Consider the following 18,664-nt stretch of genomic DNA (forward strand, 5'->3'; position numbering starts at 1 on the left):
TCCTCTGTCACTTTGAGTGGGTGGGTGGGTGGGAGCAGGCACTAGACAGAGCCACCAGGAGGTGAGGAGCAGAGGGATGGGAAAAGGGACATGGGTGGGAAGCAAGAAGGGGGAATCATCAGGAATGGGAGCAAGAACTTAGAGAAGAAACAAGAGAAAGGGAAAGGGGCAGGGAGAGTGAAAGGAAGGGAGAGGAGAAAGGGGCAGGGAGAGGAGAAAGACTCTCCACTGCTTATCCCTCCCATCCACCTTCTTCCCACAGCCATCAATGGCCTCCGCTCCCAAACAGGCCCTAAGTGGTGTGAAGCCCAGAGCAAACATAATGTCTTTACACTGGGATATTAGTGAAGACAGCTTGTAGCTGAGTGTAATGATTTTAATACATTGTAATTCATGATAATGTAATGATATATTTCACTACTATTTTAATAATGATTACATTATTAAGTTGCCAATGATAGACACACATTTAATAGAAGAAGAGTATAAATATGCTGAACACTGCCAGTTTTTTGGGGGGGGGGGGCTGAGCCCCCCCCAAACACACACACCTCGCCTTCAAGGCAGGAGAGGGCAGAAAGGCATGAGCAGTGGGCAGGAGATGCTCAGGGGGAGGACCTAAGGGGAGGGGGGTAAAGCGGGGCCAGGAAGAGGTGGAGTTGGGCAGAGTGGGGGTGGGGCCTTGGGGAAGGGGGGTGGAGCCGGGATGGGGCACCCACAGGCAAAACCAAAAGTCAGCACCTATGGGCTGAAGTATCTTACATATTTTAAATCCTCTTATCTCCTGGAATCTGCTGTGCCATGTCTCCAACGTCTGCTGCTGTACTGAGCTGTTCTGTCTCTTCCCTGTCTGCTACTCTTATCACAGCAGCAGCCTAATAGCCCAAAGATTAAGTGAGTGGCACAGTTCAGAGACGCTTAAAAGAACAGACAACTGAATATGCCATGGAAACTAAAGAGAAATTTCAAGAAGTGTTGTAATAATTCGTTTCTGTAAAGCATACTTACACCCACAATCCTGGGAGCAGAATTGTGGCTTAGAGCCTCTTTACTTGGCTGAGAATTTATCCAAACGTGTCTGTCCCAAAAACAAATGTGAGACACAGCAGCTCTGTGCAATTAGCAGGTTTTAGGCTCTTTTAGGACATAGCCTTCAGTGTGCTGGAGTGGGAGGTGCTGAATGATCCTAATTCCAACTGACTTTAAAACACTTCCCCAGGAACAGTGACAGCAATGGTGGCTTAGTTACTCTGATATTGGGGGACGAGCATGGGATAAAATAGAATGAAGTTGTTCTTGATTGCACATGCGTGCACACAGTTGTCAGTCTCTCTCACATTGTCCCATAGGGCCTGCTCCTTTTCCCACCAAATCTAAGCTCTCAAGCTTTTCAGTTAAAAAAAGAAAATTTAAGAAACAGAACAAATGTCAAGTAGAAAAATAATTAGGGCTCTCAAGCGATTAAAAAAATTAATTGCAATTAATCGCAATGTTAAACAATAATAGAATACCATTTATTTAAATATTTTTGGATGTTTTCTACATTTTCAAATATTGATTTCAATTATAACACAGAATACAAAGTGTACAGTGCTCACTTTATATTTATTACAAATATTTGCACTGTAAAAAACAAAACAAATAGTATTTTTCAATTCACCTAATACAAGTACTTAGTGCAATCTATTAATCATGAAAGTTGAATTTATAAATGTAGAATTATGTACACAAAAATAACTGCACTCAAAAATAATACAATATAAAACTTAAGAGCCTACAAGTCCACTCAGTCCTACTTCTTGTTCAGCTAATAGCTCAGACAAACAAGTTTGTTTACATTTGCAGGAGATAATGCTGCCTGCTTCTTGTTCATAATGTCACCCGAAAGTGACAACTGGTGTTCGCTTGGCACTGTTGAAGCTGGTGTCGCAAGATATTTACATGTCAGATGCGCGAAAGATTCATATGTCCCTTCATGCTTCAACCACCATTCCAGAGGACATGTGTCCATGCTGATGACGGGTTCTGCTCAATAACAATCCAAAGCAGTGCAGACCAATGCATATTCATTTTCATCACTGAGTCACATGCCACCAGCAGAAGGTTGATTTTCTTTTTTGGTGCTTCAGGTTCTCTAGTTTCCACATCAGAGTGTTGCTCTTTTAAGACTTCTGAAAGCGTGCTCTACACCTCATCCTTCTCAGATTTTGGAAGGCACTTCAGATTCTTAAACCTTGGGTTGAGTGCTGTAGCTATCTTTAGAAATCACACATTGGTACCTTCTTTGCATTTTGTCAAATCTGCAGTGAAAGTGTTCTTAAAATGAGCAACATGTGCTGAGTCATCATCATGAAATATATGGCAGAATGCAGGTAAAATTGAGCCAGAGACATATCATTCTCCACCAAGGAGTTCAGTCACAAATTTAATTAACATATTTTTTTAAACAAATGTCATCAGCATGGAAACATGTCCTCTGGAATGGTAGCCAAAGCATGAAGAGGCACATAAATGTTTAGCATATATGGCACGTAAATACCTTGCAATGCTGGCTACAAAAGTCCTATGTGAACGCCTGTTCTCACTTTCTGGTGACACTGTTAATAAGAAGTGGGCAGCATTATCTCTTAGCGATTGGCTGAACGAGAAGTAGGACTGAGTGGACTTGCAGGCTCTAAAGTTTTGCACTGTTTTGAGTGCAGTTATGTAACAAAAAAAATCCACATTTGTAGGTTGCACTTTCACGATAAAGAGATTGCACTACAGTACTTGTATGAGGTGAACTGAAAAATAGTTTCTTTTGTTTATAATTTTTACAGTGCAAATATTTGTAATAAAACATAATAATATAAAATGAACAGTGTACACTTTGCATTGTATGTTGTAATTGAAATCAATATACTTGAAAATGTAGAAAAACATCCAAAAAGTTTAATACATTTCAATGGGTATTTTATTGTTTAACAGCGCAATTAAAACTGCGATTTATTTTTGAGTTAATAGCGTGAGTTAACTGCGATTAATCGACAGCCCTAAAATTTGTTAATCTGTATGGTTTTATATTATATTCTTCATTAACTCAGTAGAAAAAGAACTGTACAAAAGTTGGTTTGCTGGTTTGCTTGAACAATTTTCCCACTAGAAGTCAGAATGGATGGCTTAGTTCTCTAAACCAGTGGTTCTCAACCAGAGGTCCAGCCCCCGCTGGGGGCTGCAAGCAGGTTTCAAGGGGTCCACTAAGCAGGGCCAACATTAGACTTGCTGAGCCCTGCCGCCCGAGGCTGAAGCTGAAGCCTCAGCAATTTAGCTTTGTGGGATCCCTTGTGGTGTGGGGCCCTGGGCAATTTTCTGCTTGCTTCCCCCTTAATGCTTGTCCTGGATTTTATATGCAGAAAAACAGTTGTCACATAGCTGGGACATGGAGTTTTTATAGCATGTTGGGGGAGGCCTCAGAAAGAAAAAGGTTGAGAACCCCTGCTCTAAACACCAGAGGACCAGCTCATACTTCCCATTAAACTAGTGGGAGTTCATTAATTGACATCACTGGAAAAATGCTCCAGCTTCAAACTATTTAGATTCCTTGGTACCACAGGTTGAAAGTAGAATAGGGCTGACTAGCCCTTTCACCGTTCTTAGGAAGATCAAGTCCCATGCAGTTTGTCATATGTAGGCATTTCAGAGGGGTCTTTAACAACTGACGTCCTGTCTGCTCTGTTTGTACCTTAACGATCCTTTGGCCCTTTTTAAAAAAATTATTTTGAGTAGGCATTTCTTCAGGAGTCCACTTACATCCACTGTTGTGTAGACAGAATTGCTTACCTCCAGCACCAAAGATGGCTGCATTTCAGTGGCTGCATGTATATCACTTGCAAAGTACCTTCATTCAAAATGAAAGATACTATGTAAACTCTAAAATAATACTTGATTTGTAAAGAAGGGACCTTCATTTTAAACTCTTTAAAATACAAGTTTCGTTTGCAAACCAGGGTATACACAGTAGATAACCACAGCATGCAGGAATGTATCCTTAGAACATCACAAATAAAAAGAGCATTAAACTGTGTTAAAATAAGAGACGACGTGAAAGAAAGGACTGTCAGTGCCGTAGCACAGAAGTACCATGGTTTCTTGGATTGCTTATAACCTGCAGTGGTATGCTCTTGTTGGGGTTTCTTTTATTTATTTGCTTTTTAACTTAATGAATGATTACAGGCATTTGGCAGTAGTGTAAGTGGAAATGCAATTTGTTCATGTAAGCAGAGAGAATAACAATGTAAAGCATACATGAATGGTCAAGACATCTATTACTGCTGCCATCTTTTACAGAAGAGCTTTCTAGCTCCCTTTTAAAAAAATCTTATGCAAGAGCTAGGCCATCTTTTTTTGGTACCACATCACTGCAGAGTTATGCACCTATATATTATGTGAAGAAAGAGTGCTGAGCATGTGGCTTTTAAATATTGCTCTCAAAAGAAATACATGAATGACCAGGCATTTGTGGAAGATAAATAAAGACAACTGGGGAAAACATGCCCACTAAAGCACATCACTATCCTCAATCTATTTTGTTACCAGTGCAGCTTCTGTTATTGTAGGTGAGAGGAGACACACAATTAGATCAGACTGAACTGTTGTTGAATTAATATCTTTCATGTATACAGCACTCTTCATCCAGAAGGATCCCAAAATACTTTACAAATTTAAATGTTGATTCACAGAGACAATCACCGCTAAATACTGGTCATCAGTGCACAGCAACACTACACAACAGTTTTGGACAGCCAGGGAAGAAGAATATAATCTTACTGCCATTTCTATGGGGATCTTAGGTTAGCTGAATGCACTTACCCAAACTGAATTTGGCCAGAACATCAGGACTAATTCCTGCCATGTGATCTATATGGTCCAAGCAGCCAGGACCTCAGTTCTGGGTCCCATCCGGAAGAAAGAACCTCCAGTAGCAAGGTAATACACTTCCTAGTATCACATTAACTCACAGGGAAGCAGACCATCGACCAAATCACAGTTCTGAGTCAGACTGAGTCGGGCTGAATTTTCTGGCCAGTCACAGATGGAAGTAGGCATTACTCACACTCATGACTATCTGGGCATCCAATAGCAGTGAAGTTTCCAAAAGAACCTCACGATTGTGAGCTAATTTAATAATCTGAGGGCAGATGCAATCAATGGAAAAGGATGTTACACAGAAGAGACAGGCTCCAGAACTTATTTGTCTTTGAAGAAGGTGTCAACCAAAATATCAGGTTTCAGGGTAGCAGCCGTGTCAGTCTGTATTCGCAAAAAGAAAAGGAGTACTTGTGGCACCTTAGAGACTAGCCAATTTATTTGAGCATAAGCTTTCGTGAGCTACAGCTCACTTCATGCATCCGATGAAGTGAGCTGTAGCTCATGAAAGCTTATGCTCAAATAAATTGGCTAGTCTCTAAGGTACCACAAGTACTCCTTTTCTTTTAACCAAAATATCAGACACTCCAGGACAATTTTTGTTTCTACACAGACAAACATGCCACCATGAGATTTATCTTACTGAACAAAATGCTCAGTGTTCCTGTACAGGAGATTTGCACTGTGTTCTTTAACTCTGCAGATCACAGATTCAGGCAAGAGACATGGCACTTTACTTATACACTGTGCTTTTACTTTTAAAACTGGATCTTCCCTACTGAGGAGCTAGCATTTTGGTTTAATTCAAATTTTAATCAGACTGGTTTAGTTGCTTGGTTGCGATGAGAGGAACATGTTTGAATATATTAAACAATTTTCTAGAAAAACATGTTTGGAAAAATAATAAGAAAAACAATGTTGATTTCATTTTTGGGGTCTACTATCCCTCTCTTTTTCCTTAATTTTTCCCCTCACACTAAGTTTTCCCTAGTTATCGAGTTAATACTCTTGGAACCAAACTTTGCTGTCATTCACATAAATGTGCACTCATGTAATTGGCAGCAAAATTGTCCCACTGAGTTCAGGAACCCTTGTCGAGGTTATTCTAGTTTAGTATGGATTATCAGTTTACCATTCCTTTTTCATAAGCGTCTTCCCTGATTGGCCCCCCACCCCCTATAAATATACTATATAGTTAAATTCGGTGTAGCACACATTTTTTACAGTCAAAGCACATTATATTTACTCTTCATATTTCATATTTTCCGCAATGTGTATTACAGCATAATCCCCTTTAGGAGTCAATCTACACTTTTCTGATAAAAACCCAGCTATTGGAAATAAAGTCTCACTTTAATTTCCTCTTTTTAACACTTTTGTATTTGTACACATGCAAAATAATGGGTCATGTGTGCTGAAAATTAAATGAAATAATTATTAAGGAGAAAACAATAAAATTTTCACTTCCTAAATTAGTGCCCGATGTAATGTACTTTGGAGTTAGTGACTATCCTTCCATAGACTTCAATGGGTTTTGGATTAGTCCCTTAAACTCAGAAAGCACTCGCTGAAATCTGTTGGAACACTCCCATTTATTTCAGTGTGATTAAATCAGGGCCTTAGCTTGCTGCACATAGAAACTGCCCATGCCACCCTGTGCCAGCAATGCCCCTCTGCCATGTACATTGGCCAAACTAGACAGTCTCTATGTAAAAGAATAAATGGACACAAATCAGACGTCAAGAATTATAACATTCAAAAACCAGTCGGAGAACACGTCAATTTCTTTGGTCCCTCGATTACAGACCTAAGAGTGGTAATTCTTCAACAAAAAAACTTCAAAACCAGACTCCAATGAGAGACTGCTGAATTGGAATTAATTTGCAAACTGGATACAATTAACTTAGGCTTGAATAAAGACTGAGAGTGGATGGGTCATTACACAAAGTAAAACTATTTCCCCATATTTATTCCCCAACCCCCACTGTTCTTCAGACGGTTCCTGTCAACTGCTGGAAATGGCCCACCTTGATTATCACTACAAAAGGCTCCCCCCGCCCCGCTCTCCTGCTGGTAATAGCTCACCTTAGCTGATCACTCACCTTACAGTGTATATGGTAACACCCATTGTTTCGTGTTCTCTGTGTATATAAATCTCCCCACTGTATTCTCCACTGCATGCATCCGATGAAGTGAGCTGTAGCTCACGAAAACTTATGTTCAAATAAATCTTTTAGTCTCTAAGGAGCCACAAGTCCTCCTTTTCTTTTTGTGGATACAGACTAACACGGCTGCTACTCCGAAACCATAAAGAGAGAGGCTGGAAGAAGTCCAAATATAGATTTCACTTAAAATTCTGAATGAAAGAGAGTGAAAAGCTAGTCTTTCTTCCTCTTATCTCTTTGCTCCACCTCTGCTTTCTTGCACGTTTTCGTCACCAGACAGTGACACCCAGTTTAACTCACTCAAACCACAAAACCTCTTTTCAATAGAAGTCCAACACAAAAGTACAGAAGATGGTGTCTTTGCACGTCACTAATCAAGTTTCCTGAACTGCAGAGGAACACAACCTTACCCAGCACTGGGATTTAAGGGGCAGTTAACAGTACTTTCCTCGAGGTTAGAAAGCTACAAAAGTAGTCTAAGTGGAAACAAAAATCTCTCCCTTCCTAAACAAACCAACGTGCTTTTATTTAAATTACTTTCAGAAAGAGGGACAAAGACACATTTTGTGATATTCCATTAGAGGGCATCATAGCATGTCATTTTGCGGTTGCAGGCTTCCTTTCCCTAGATTGCAACAACCACATTTATTCTCTGCAATATGCCCAAAGTTACCTGATCATCTTTATACATTGAATATTCACCAGCTTCAAGATTTCACACACCTATAAATGTATTTAGTGGTTTAGTGTATTTGTTTTGGTTACTCTTACATTTGTTTTTTAACCCATGCAGCTTCTTCAATGTCACAATAGGTCAGGTTTCAGCTTTATTCCCCCTGTGCACGCAGGTAATAAACTGAACACATAATACAGTGCCAGCAACTTGACTTCAAACTGTAGAACAGTTGAAGATACTTTTTAAAAAAAGAAAAAGTTAGGGTAATAATACAAGATCAGCAATTTGCATCTTTTATCCTGTAACTGGATCCATGTGGGAGGATCCTTATGCCAGTGAGAACTACTGAAGTCAATGGCACTGCCTACAGATGAGGGTACATCTGTGTGAAAAAACACCCCTCTGAGCAATGCAAGTTTCAGTGCTGTAAAGTGGCAGTGTAGACAGTGCACCAGCGCTGGTAGCTATTCCCCTCGTGGTGCCACGACTACGCAGCCATGTTGGTAGTGAAGACATACCCTAAGTTCTAGTATGTAATGTTGCCATGACATAATGAAACACCACTTCCAAGTGCACATTTCATGCGTAGCACCTGCTCCAGTGAACACTTCTAATAGGCATAGTGCTTACTACCATCAGTCCCTCTAGTATCAGTATGACTACTCGCGGTAGTAAGAACTACGCCCAGTAGCAACTGTTTGCAAGATTGAGCTCTAACACATAGTAGGGCCATATTCTACCCATATACCATGCTCGTTATGCCAACTGAAGTCCATGGGACTTCTGTGAGAACACTAAGCATATCATGTGGTCCAAAGCATTTATAAAAGAAAATAATGTTGAAAATTAAAATAGTCTGGTGTAAGAAATAGGAATCAGTACCATACTGGAAAAATGTACCCACGGAATAGATCATACAGTTATCCTAAATTACTATATATTATCTGAATTTAAGCAGAATGTATAACTGCTTCTATGATAGAAAATGGTGAGTTAATGTTTGACTGCTCAAATCCAGAATTAATAAACCAGTATCATAGACATGAAACAACTTACGATGATCCCGGACTTGCTGTTGGTGGGGGACCTGGTGAAATGACACAATAAAAACAGCAGATATTAGTTATGAAGGGATAACTGACACACAGTTTTAGCAAACCTTCTTAAAGATGAAAGCAATGGTATATCACATGGAATGTGGTTTATTTATTTTAGCAGACCATTCTCAGTTTCCAAAAGCAGAAGACAAAACTGTATCATACACCAGAAGTTGTCTAACAAATTGTCACAGTTCAGGGAAACTGCACTTCTATTCCCGCTCTGTGGTCCCTCAAGAAAGCACACTCTAGGCTCCCGGATCCTCAGCCATGACTTCTCTTGGGCGAAAACCTGCATCTCTCTCCCTCCTGACCAGAGTTCCCTGTCTACATTGTTATAGCCCCAGCAAGCTAGACTGCCTGAACAGGCCAGCATCTCTGCTTTGCTGTCTCTCCAAAGGCTATGCATAGCTATAATTGCCAGCAATCACAAGTTACCACAAAGCTCTTTTTAAGAAAGCATATTTATTATTAAGGTGAAGCATTACAGAGAAAACACATTACAAACAATAAAAGAATATACATGCACACTAAAAAGCTTACAGAAGGTCACCCCAACTCCAGCCTTGGACTCTGGTTGGTGTCAGTCCTTCAAAATGCACAACTGGGTTTTCCCCAGAGTCACAGGTTCATAACTGTCTCAGAGTCAGAACCACCATGAATAGTTCAATCTTTCCTTAATACAGTTTTGGCATTTGATCTTAGCCTCATGTAATCACAGATAATCAGCAGATAATGGCCCCCTTTTCAGGGCATAGCTTCACCTCTCCCTAGACATTCCCCAGGAAATCCATTTAACACTTTTGTTCCAAAAGTCCATACTTGTGTAGCACACTGTTCAATACAGTCCTTTCAGTCCCCAGGTCTTATATCTCACCCTCACTACCATAAGAGGAGACGCAGACAGCTGCATGGAAGCAACTCCTGTCTGGGAGTGTGCGAGCTGCTTGAACACACGAGCGTGACCAGGGACAGCTGTCAGTGAGTCTGGTGCCCATCTCAGTCTGCAGGACTAGGGGCGGTACAGCTATGCCAAAGGAGCTGCTGGTGTGGGGTGCTGGCTCCTGGGAGTGGTGGCCTGACATGCTGCTCCTTTCCCCGCTGCGGTTCCCTGTAGGGCCCTGCACCTCCGTGGACACAGATTTATATCCGCGGATACAAATGTGTATCCATGCAGGACTCTATGCACTTGCAACACCTAGAAACTATAACTGGATGAACAGTGCATCATTTTTTCATGTGACTATTCTTTTGAATTTTTTAAAAAAAATCTCTTTAGGTTTGATTCAAGTCCACTAAGTCAATGGATAGATTCCCATTGATTTCAACAGGCTTTGGATCAGGGCCTTTGACTGTTTTCACACCCCTTTTTGTGTTTGCTTCCTGCAAATATTCTAGCAATTGAGTTCACTGGTGGGAATGCTCACTGAATCAGCAAATTTTAATCAGTGTTGCGTAATATTTCAAATTGATATTATTAAGTATTTGCTCCAAAAATCTGATTATGAGATTTAGTCTGCTCCTGTCAGAAAACAGAAACATACCAGGTGTCTGTTATTACCAGAGTGCTCTGTAAAAGTGAGAATTCTATGTATTTGTCCAAACAAAATAGCCTGACTTTCAAATACTGCATCCTCAGAAGCAACTATTTGTGAATTATCTAAAAGACAAGAATTATTCACAGACATTATTCAGTGAAAATTTTTGAACCCCCCCCCCAGTAAATTTGAGGAAAATCTGGATAATTTATGAATTTTTTTAAAAATTAATCAAATAAGTTATTCATACATATTATTTGCCTAGTTCTTCAAATGAGTAATTGGGGCTCTGTGTAACGTTTTCAGCTAACAGGACTGTTGTGTCCAGAGTTGTTCACCGGGCAATTTTCATAAGCAATTGTTTAACAAGGAAGTTTGAAGAGAGAGAAATCTTACCAAATTTCACAAACAACACGCCGGTTGTGGAAACAGTCTTCCTGCCATTAGTAGCAACACACTGAAAGTAGCCAGTATCCGTAGTGTCAAGGTTTCTTATTCGTAATCGAGACCCATAGGTTGTTGCACGAAAAGATATCCTCCTGGGTTCTTGAACAACTGGGGCATCATTTTTCAACCAACGCACAGTTGGAGAAGGATTGCCGGAGACTTTACAATGCAGTTCTGCAGTTTGGCCGAGGGTGGTGGTTATGTTATTCATTGGCTCATCAAGCGTCAAGAAGTAATCTAATAAATACAGGGAAAGATGGTGGACAATGAATTCCAACTTACAGAACAATGTTTTAAAGAAATCTCATTTTTGCCTTATGTAGGCAGACGAGAGAACTGAGTATAAACAAAATCAGACAATGACAAACTTCAGTATTTCTGAGTAGATCGGCCATGCTTTTCACAGCCAGCATTATATCCAGTATAACGTTGTGTAGTAGTAAAAGGAACAAGCTCAGGTGCCTTCACTAGGGACAATGTATCTTATTTAGAGAAGCATACTATACTTCTTGCAACCTTTCTTTTCTCCGCACAGATATGTAGTCAGAAAAATGGGCACTGTGAGCGCTCTCTCTCACCTTTCCCCAGTGTTATATTACTTCACTTCATTCAACATAACAAGCATTGAGTAATTTGTTCATTGCTCCTCATTGCACTTCTTGCCTCACTTCATAGCCTTACAATTATGGGGAGATTTTCAAATAAGATCAGGACCACATTTTCAAGCGCTCAGCACCCACAACTGGAGCCAGATGTTCAAAGGTGCTCAGCACCCAACAGCTCCTAGTGTGACGCTTCTGGACAGATTTTCAAAAGAGCCCAGCGCTCAATATGCTGAACTCTTTTGAAAACTGACCACTTAGTTTGCTGATTAAGTGGATACTTAGCTCTTCTAAAAATCTGGAGCTTTATTCATTAGGATCTAAATATGAAATATGAAATGACCCTAAAAAAGAGCAATTTTAAAATGAGTTGCAGTATAGCATACATTTTAGAGAAAAAATGAGATTTAAACACATCTTCATTAATGTTTGCAAAGCACTTTATAAGTGTTATAATCTTTAAGTGTCCTAAGGAATAAAGGCCAAAATTCAAAATGGGAGAGATGGGGACATATTTTGGTATTTCAGGATATTATCTTGCAAAGACTGTTTAAAAGTCAGGTTTCACTCTGAAGTAGCTCACATGATAGGTGTAATTATAAGATGAAGAGTTCTTTAATTTTCTGGAGATGAGTAATGTTAAATAAAAATTTGGAGACGTTAATCTTTTCTAATCCATTTGTGAACATTGTCTTCTTCTGTCAAGCGGCTGTTTTATCCAGCATCTCTCAGTAAAAATACTACTTCTGGTTAACAGTATTCAAGGTTTAATTAAGTCCTTTCAAATCAGAGACCTAGATGGATTGGGGTATTAGTAATGGGATACACAGCCTTTCAACTCAATGTCACAGGTTCAAAGCCAACTTTGGGCACTAGTGCCCAAAAGGTATTACCATCTGTCGGCTGTCTCAGCAGCTAGGCCAAGGAATGAATGAGACGTAAGACGTATACTTGGGAATAAACCTTTCAGGTCAAGATTGAACTTTTCTGGGTATCTATAGAATGGGCACCACATAAATAACGCATCAGAAATTTCCCCACCAGAATGCTTCAATCTCCTTGTTTGCACTCTAACCCCACTTAATTACAATAAAAAACCCCTTTGATTATCATGTATTAATCTCAGAATTAAAAACCAATGAAAAGGTTGGTAAAGCAGCATATACTGACTACTGGCAAAATGATCTACATGGTTTGTACAACTCCATTAAATACCATCTTTGTCTTTACAGGAATGATGAACACACGTGTCTTAATCTATTATTAATTACTATTATTATTATTAATTTCTATTGTGGTTGCTCAGTCTCATCACCTCAGTCTCCCTGCCCTCTATGCTGCCCCCCTCCCTTCCTTCACCTTTCCATTTAGCTAATACCTTCCTAACTAAACCACATCCAAAAACTGTGGCGCCAATATGACGTTTCAGTCCACATTGTTCACTCCGCTTATGTGTTCCACCTCTTCCCCCTACCCTTAGACTATTTAGGCTGTAAGTTCTTTTGGGTAGAGACTGCCACTGTTTGGACAGCACCTAGCACAATGGATCCCGACTCTTGGTTGGTCCCTAGGCATTATTAATTTTAATAATAAGGAAATCTCCGCACACTCATTGTGCCAATTAGGTGAACTTCTAATGGTTGACAAGAGCTATGCGAGACAACAGTGGATCTGTGTTGTCATGGATATGGTGATCCAAGAACTCCAGTGTAATGAATACAAAGGGGCAGCAATCCCTGTTCCAGCCCACAGGTAAGAGTAGGCACCAAGGTGGGTAACAGACGTGCTTCTCTGCAATTCTGACTCTGGGCTGGGAAGGAGGATTCAGTTCCCCGACTCCCAGTCAGTTCTCTGCACAAGCCTAATATCATATTTAATCATTTTGCATGCCTCTCTGCAGGACTAGAAATACTTTTGACTCACTATCTTACAAAACACAAAAGTGTAATCTACATCAGCTCACACATTCTTGGGTTCTCACTGCAGTCTGCTTTAATAAAATCACATTAATAGTATGAAACTTCTGAATAACCACATTTAATTATCCAATATAACATTTCTATACCATGCTAATCTATACAATTCTTCATTGTATTCAAAGGCAGCGATTCAGCTGCTTATTATACAATACAGTCAGAAAGTGGAATATTAATTTCCTTGTGATCATCTTGCTGACCACACCATAGACAACTAATACCATATACACAATGTTTCTTAAGAAGCAAGGCATGAGATGCCAGGAATGAAGTGAGTGTTGAGTAGATTTCAATAAGCTTGAGAATCAGAGTATAAAAACCAAGGTAGTAGTCATAATTGACAGTGATGTAGTACTGGTTATATGGAGGGTACAGAAAGGTTATCCTGAAGTTATAAATGGAAATAAAAAACGGTGATTTTGGTTTTGAGGAATGTCCAACCCGTTTCTAAGGATTTCTGTTTGTTTTAGTGCTTAGCTTCTTCCCTCCCAAGTATCACACTAACCGTAAAACACAGTTTTAGTAAAGTTTCTAGTAAAGTTTGAACCTTGGAAAGTTTCATGTGATTTGGCATTTCGTAATGACAGTTTTACATAGATTAAAGTAGTTTTATAAGTGAAAATAAAATAAAGGTCTGACAACACTTCCAAAAATCCCACACTGTAGTACCTACTTACTGAGAGAGGTATGGTAAGAAAGATCTTCCACTGGTATATGTCAAAGGTATTATACTATTGAATTTACCCAGATTGGGGAAGTATGAGCTGTGTTCCATTTTCTTTTATTAATCATTATTAAGGATTAGGTCTATCAATTAATCGCAGTTAACTCAAGCAATTAACTCAAAACAATTTAACTCTATTAAAAAAATTAATCGTGATTAATCAAAGTTTTAATCGCACTGTTAAACTATAGTACAATACCAATTTAAATTTATCATCAATATTTTTGGATGTTTTTCTACATTTTCAAATATATTGATTTCAATTACAACAAAGAATACAAAGTATACAGTGCTCGATTTATATTATTTTTATTACAAATATTTGCATTGTAAAAAAGATAAAAGAAATAGTATTTTTCAATTCTTCTCATACATGTACTGTAGTACAATCTCTATCAAGGAAGTGCAATTTACAAATGTAGATTCTTTTGTTATATTACTGCATTTAAAAACAAAACAATATAAAACTTTAGAGCCAACAAGTCCACTCAGTCCTACTTCTTGTTCAATCAATCGTTAAGACAAAGAAGTTTGTTTACAATTACGGGAGATACTGCTGCTGCTTCTTACTTAGAATGTCACCTGAAAGTGAGAGCAGGTGTTCCCATGGCACTTTTGTATTTACGTGCCAGATATACTAAACATTTTTATGCCCCTTCATGCTTTGGCCACCATTCAAGAGGACATGCTTCCATACTGATGATGCTTGTGAAAAAAATAAGGCGTTAATTAAATTTGTGACTGAACTCCTTGGGGAAGAATTGTATGTCCCCTGCTCCATGGTTTTACCCGAATGCTGCCATATATTTTGTGTCTCGGATGATGACACAGCATATGTTCTTAAATCAAATAACACTGTAGATTTGACAAAACACAAAGAAGATATCACTACAATATTTCTAAAAATAGCTACAGCACTTGACCCAAAGCTTAAGAATCTGAAGTGCCTTCCAAAATCTAAGAGGGACGAGGTGTGGAGCACACTTTCAGAAGTCTTAAAAGAGCAACACTCCAATGCAGAAACTACAGAACCCGAACAACCAAAAAGAGAAAATCAATCTTCTACTGGTGGCATCTGACTCTGATGATGCAAATGAACGTGCGTCAGTCCACACTGCTTTGGATCATTATCGAGCAGAACCCGTCATCAGCATGGAAGCATGTCCTCTGGAATTCGGGTTGAAGCATGAAGGGGCATACAAATGTTTAACATATCTGGCACATAAATACCAATACCCACTACAACAGTGGCATGCGAACGTCTATTCTCACTTTCAGGGGACATTGTAAATAAGAAGCAGGCAGCATTATCTCCAGTAAATGTAAACAAAATTGTTTGTCTTAGCGATTAGCTGAACAAGTAGTAGGATTGAGTGGACTTGTTGGCTCTAGAGTTTTACACTGTTTTATTTCTGAGTGCAGTTATTTAAAAAAAATTACATTTGTAAATTGCACTTTCACAATGAAGAGATTGCACCACAGTACTGGTATGAAGTAAATTGAAAAATACAATTTCTTTTATCTTTTTTACAGTGCAAATATTTGTAATAAAAATAATAATATAAAGTGATCACTGTACACTTTGTATTCTGTGCTGAAATTGAAATCAATATTTGAAAATGTAGAAAACATCCACAAATATTTAAATAAATGGTATTCTATTATTATTTAACAGTGCAATTAAATCACGATTTTTTTTAATCTCACAATTAATTTTTTCAATTGTTTAATAGCCCTAATAAGGAGACTTGTGACTCATAGCATCTATTCTAGACTACTGACTCCCTCCCTACTCCACCCTACAACATTGCTGCATCTATCCCACTCTTTCAATGAGCACTGATCAACTAATATACATAGCTCAATTCCTCTCTTGAATTCAGGCATCTCCCAAACCATCTAGTCTCCCTCTGATCCCCTTTGCACCTCCATCAAAGCGCTACCTAATCTCACCTGTTCTACAAGCAGAGGCCCTTCCTTGGAAGGAGAACCTCCTTCAGTGCTTTTTAGCAGCAGACTGAAAGGTGCTGATGAAATATTATTATGATGGCCAGTGCACAGATGATGACAACACATAGCCATAATGCTATATTGTTATACATTTGTGCATTTCACGGGGCAAACAGCACAATGCCATATTGTGACATGGCTAATTTGATGGTCTTTCCTGTGATGAAGCAGCCCTCTAGATGCTCCAGGTTGAGTGTCATTGCTATATATGAGAAGCTACTAAAAATGAAATTGAATTTTTCTGTGCGAAGTAATTACGGTGAGAACTGAATGGTGTAGCGGCAAAACTGGGAACCTGGAACTCCTGAGTTTTAATCCTGGCTCTGAATGGATGCCTTCTGTGGCCTTGGATGAAGCACTTGAGCTGGGATTTTTTAAGTGGTCTAAGGGAGTTAGACACACAAATCCACTTGAAATTCACATGGGATTTATGCACCTGTCAAGCTCCTTTAAAACAAACAAACAAACAAATAAATTAGCTTTAAGATCTCTGGCTCAATTTCTCTAACTGTAAAGTGGGGATAATAAGCCCTCCCTGCATCACAGACACTATGCAGATGAACTAGATAATGCTTGTAAAGCACTTTGAAACTGAAAAGTGCTGTACTGTGCAAGTACAAAGTATTCTGAGTTAAAGCTCTGCCTTTTCTAGCTTTAACACACAATGAAAGCTTGTCCGTATTTTAGAGTAGCACCCTATGAAACAATTTTTGAAAACATTTTAAGTGAGAGAAGTAGAAGGAAATGGTTTGAAAGTAGAAAATTTCAAAACAACAATTAACCCACCTATAATTTAAAAATATTCTATTTGATTTTTTTAATCTGTAAAAATAATTTGCTGCTGGACATCCAGACCCTGAATGCCGAGTTTCAGCCTACGGAGATTTTTTTTTTTTAAAATGGCTGAGTTACAAACCCTTGAAAAATGCTGACAGATCCTTTACTATAGCAGCACTAGCGGGTGCCCTATAATGAACTTTTAAATGACTTGAGATAATATCTGCAGAGCTTAGCCTGAAATATATTTCTGGTTTTGAGCCTTTGCCAATGCAAACACAACACATCATAAGTCATCTTCATGATTCCAAGAACATAAATTGGAGACACTGCATATAAAATCTAAATATTATGTATCCTTTATATTGAAACGTTGTGCTGTTTTGATGTTATAGAATAATGACAGCTGTGCTCTAAAAGTAACTGTGCAAAGACAAAATATACCACATTATGTGTCATGAAAGGCAAAACGTGCACACGTTGCCACAGTTATGTCTTGACTTGGTTAAATAGGAGACTTTCCCAGTCATAATAAATTCTTATATATTTTACTGCTTTAAGTGGAGCCCAGGTGGCTTTCAAAATAAAAGTTTGCCATTCTGCCCAAGGAATGTTAATCTCCACTGCAATCCCCTAGTTACTCTATTTTAGCTTTCCAAAGTCACATCTTAAAGCAATAACACAGGTGAAGGATTTTGCCTGCCACACTGAGATAGTCTTTTCAATAACACTGTATATGATGTATCTCTCAAAGTCTGATCTTACAGTTCTTCTACAATCAAAACTCCCATTGACTTTAGTAGGAGTTTAGGGCATGATGGGAATGCAGGATTAGGCCCTTTTATGTTCATTTTGTGAGTAGAAAGGTTGTCTGATTTGTCCTTCTCTTTGTGTCTTTTTTTAAGGTTCAGTATGCTGTATCCTAGGGGTAGGATTGTGCACAATGGACAGGTCCATACACCAAGCTGGCTCAGAATTCTGTATACATCATAAAATGTCCCTTTGGAGTTGCTCTCCAAATCCTTCTTCCTGTACTCAAAGAAAGAATGACAGACCAAATTCTAAACTCAGGAGCCTGAAAAAATGTTTAATTCTGGATTTGGAAATTCAAATCTGCATTTAGAATCCTAAAATAGTTACCTGATCAATGACGTCTGAAAACTGGCCCCACATACTAATCATGAAGCTTTATCTTGGTTGTACCATAGAAACTCTAATTTCTTTTTTATAGTGTAGGTTGATGATAAGGAGAAACCAACTATCTTGCTCAGGGCTCAAAAGATGGATTCATCTGCGCATCAATAAAACTTAAACAGAAGAGATCCTATGTCTATACTGGTAAATGCTCGTTCCACTATGGCCATTGGCCATATCATGGGCTGTCAGGAAATCTGCCTCAGTTGAATAGACTTCTTAGCAACAACCCGGAATTCATCACTGGCATTCATTTAGCACTGTGGATTAACCATGTTAGTCTCCTCAGCTGCTGCATTTGGATGCAGAGCTATTCCTACCATGATTCTTCTCCAATATCCACATGCATCGGCACTACTACACTTCAGAGCTCATCAGTCCAGACTGGTGGAAATTTCTCCATGAAAACTATGTTAGTCTGACAAGAGACAACAATCTGGAGTCATCCAGTCCGAATGTGTTGGATGGATTTGTTGTTTGTTCCATATGTTCAATAAACTCTTGGTTTAAATTATTCCAGTTATGCTAAGGAAGGAGTCAGCAGGATTTCTCA

The 18,664-nt window shown here is 38.9% G+C and overlaps 1 protein-coding gene across 3 annotated transcripts in view; it reads right to left on the minus strand.

Moving 5' to 3' along the window:
- Positions 1–18,664, minus strand: part of ROR1 (receptor tyrosine kinase like orphan receptor 1) — a 248,812-nt gene that overhangs the window by 50,350 nt on the left and 179,798 nt on the right. For all 3 annotated transcript variants that reach the window (XM_073357446.1, XM_073357447.1, XM_073357448.1), the window contains 2 exons: positions 10,778–11,065; positions 8,803–8,833 (listed from right to left, as the gene is read on the minus strand). In XM_073357446.1, coding sequence (XP_073213547.1) covers positions 8,803–8,833; positions 10,778–11,065 — 319 coding nt within the window. The remainder of the gene's footprint in view (positions 1–8,802; positions 8,834–10,777; positions 11,066–18,664) is intronic.

Source organism: Lepidochelys kempii, chromosome 8 (assembly GCF_965140265.1).
Source record: "Lepidochelys kempii isolate rLepKem1 chromosome 8, rLepKem1.hap2, whole genome shotgun sequence".
Taxonomy (NCBI): domain Eukaryota; kingdom Metazoa; phylum Chordata; order Testudines; family Cheloniidae; genus Lepidochelys; species Lepidochelys kempii.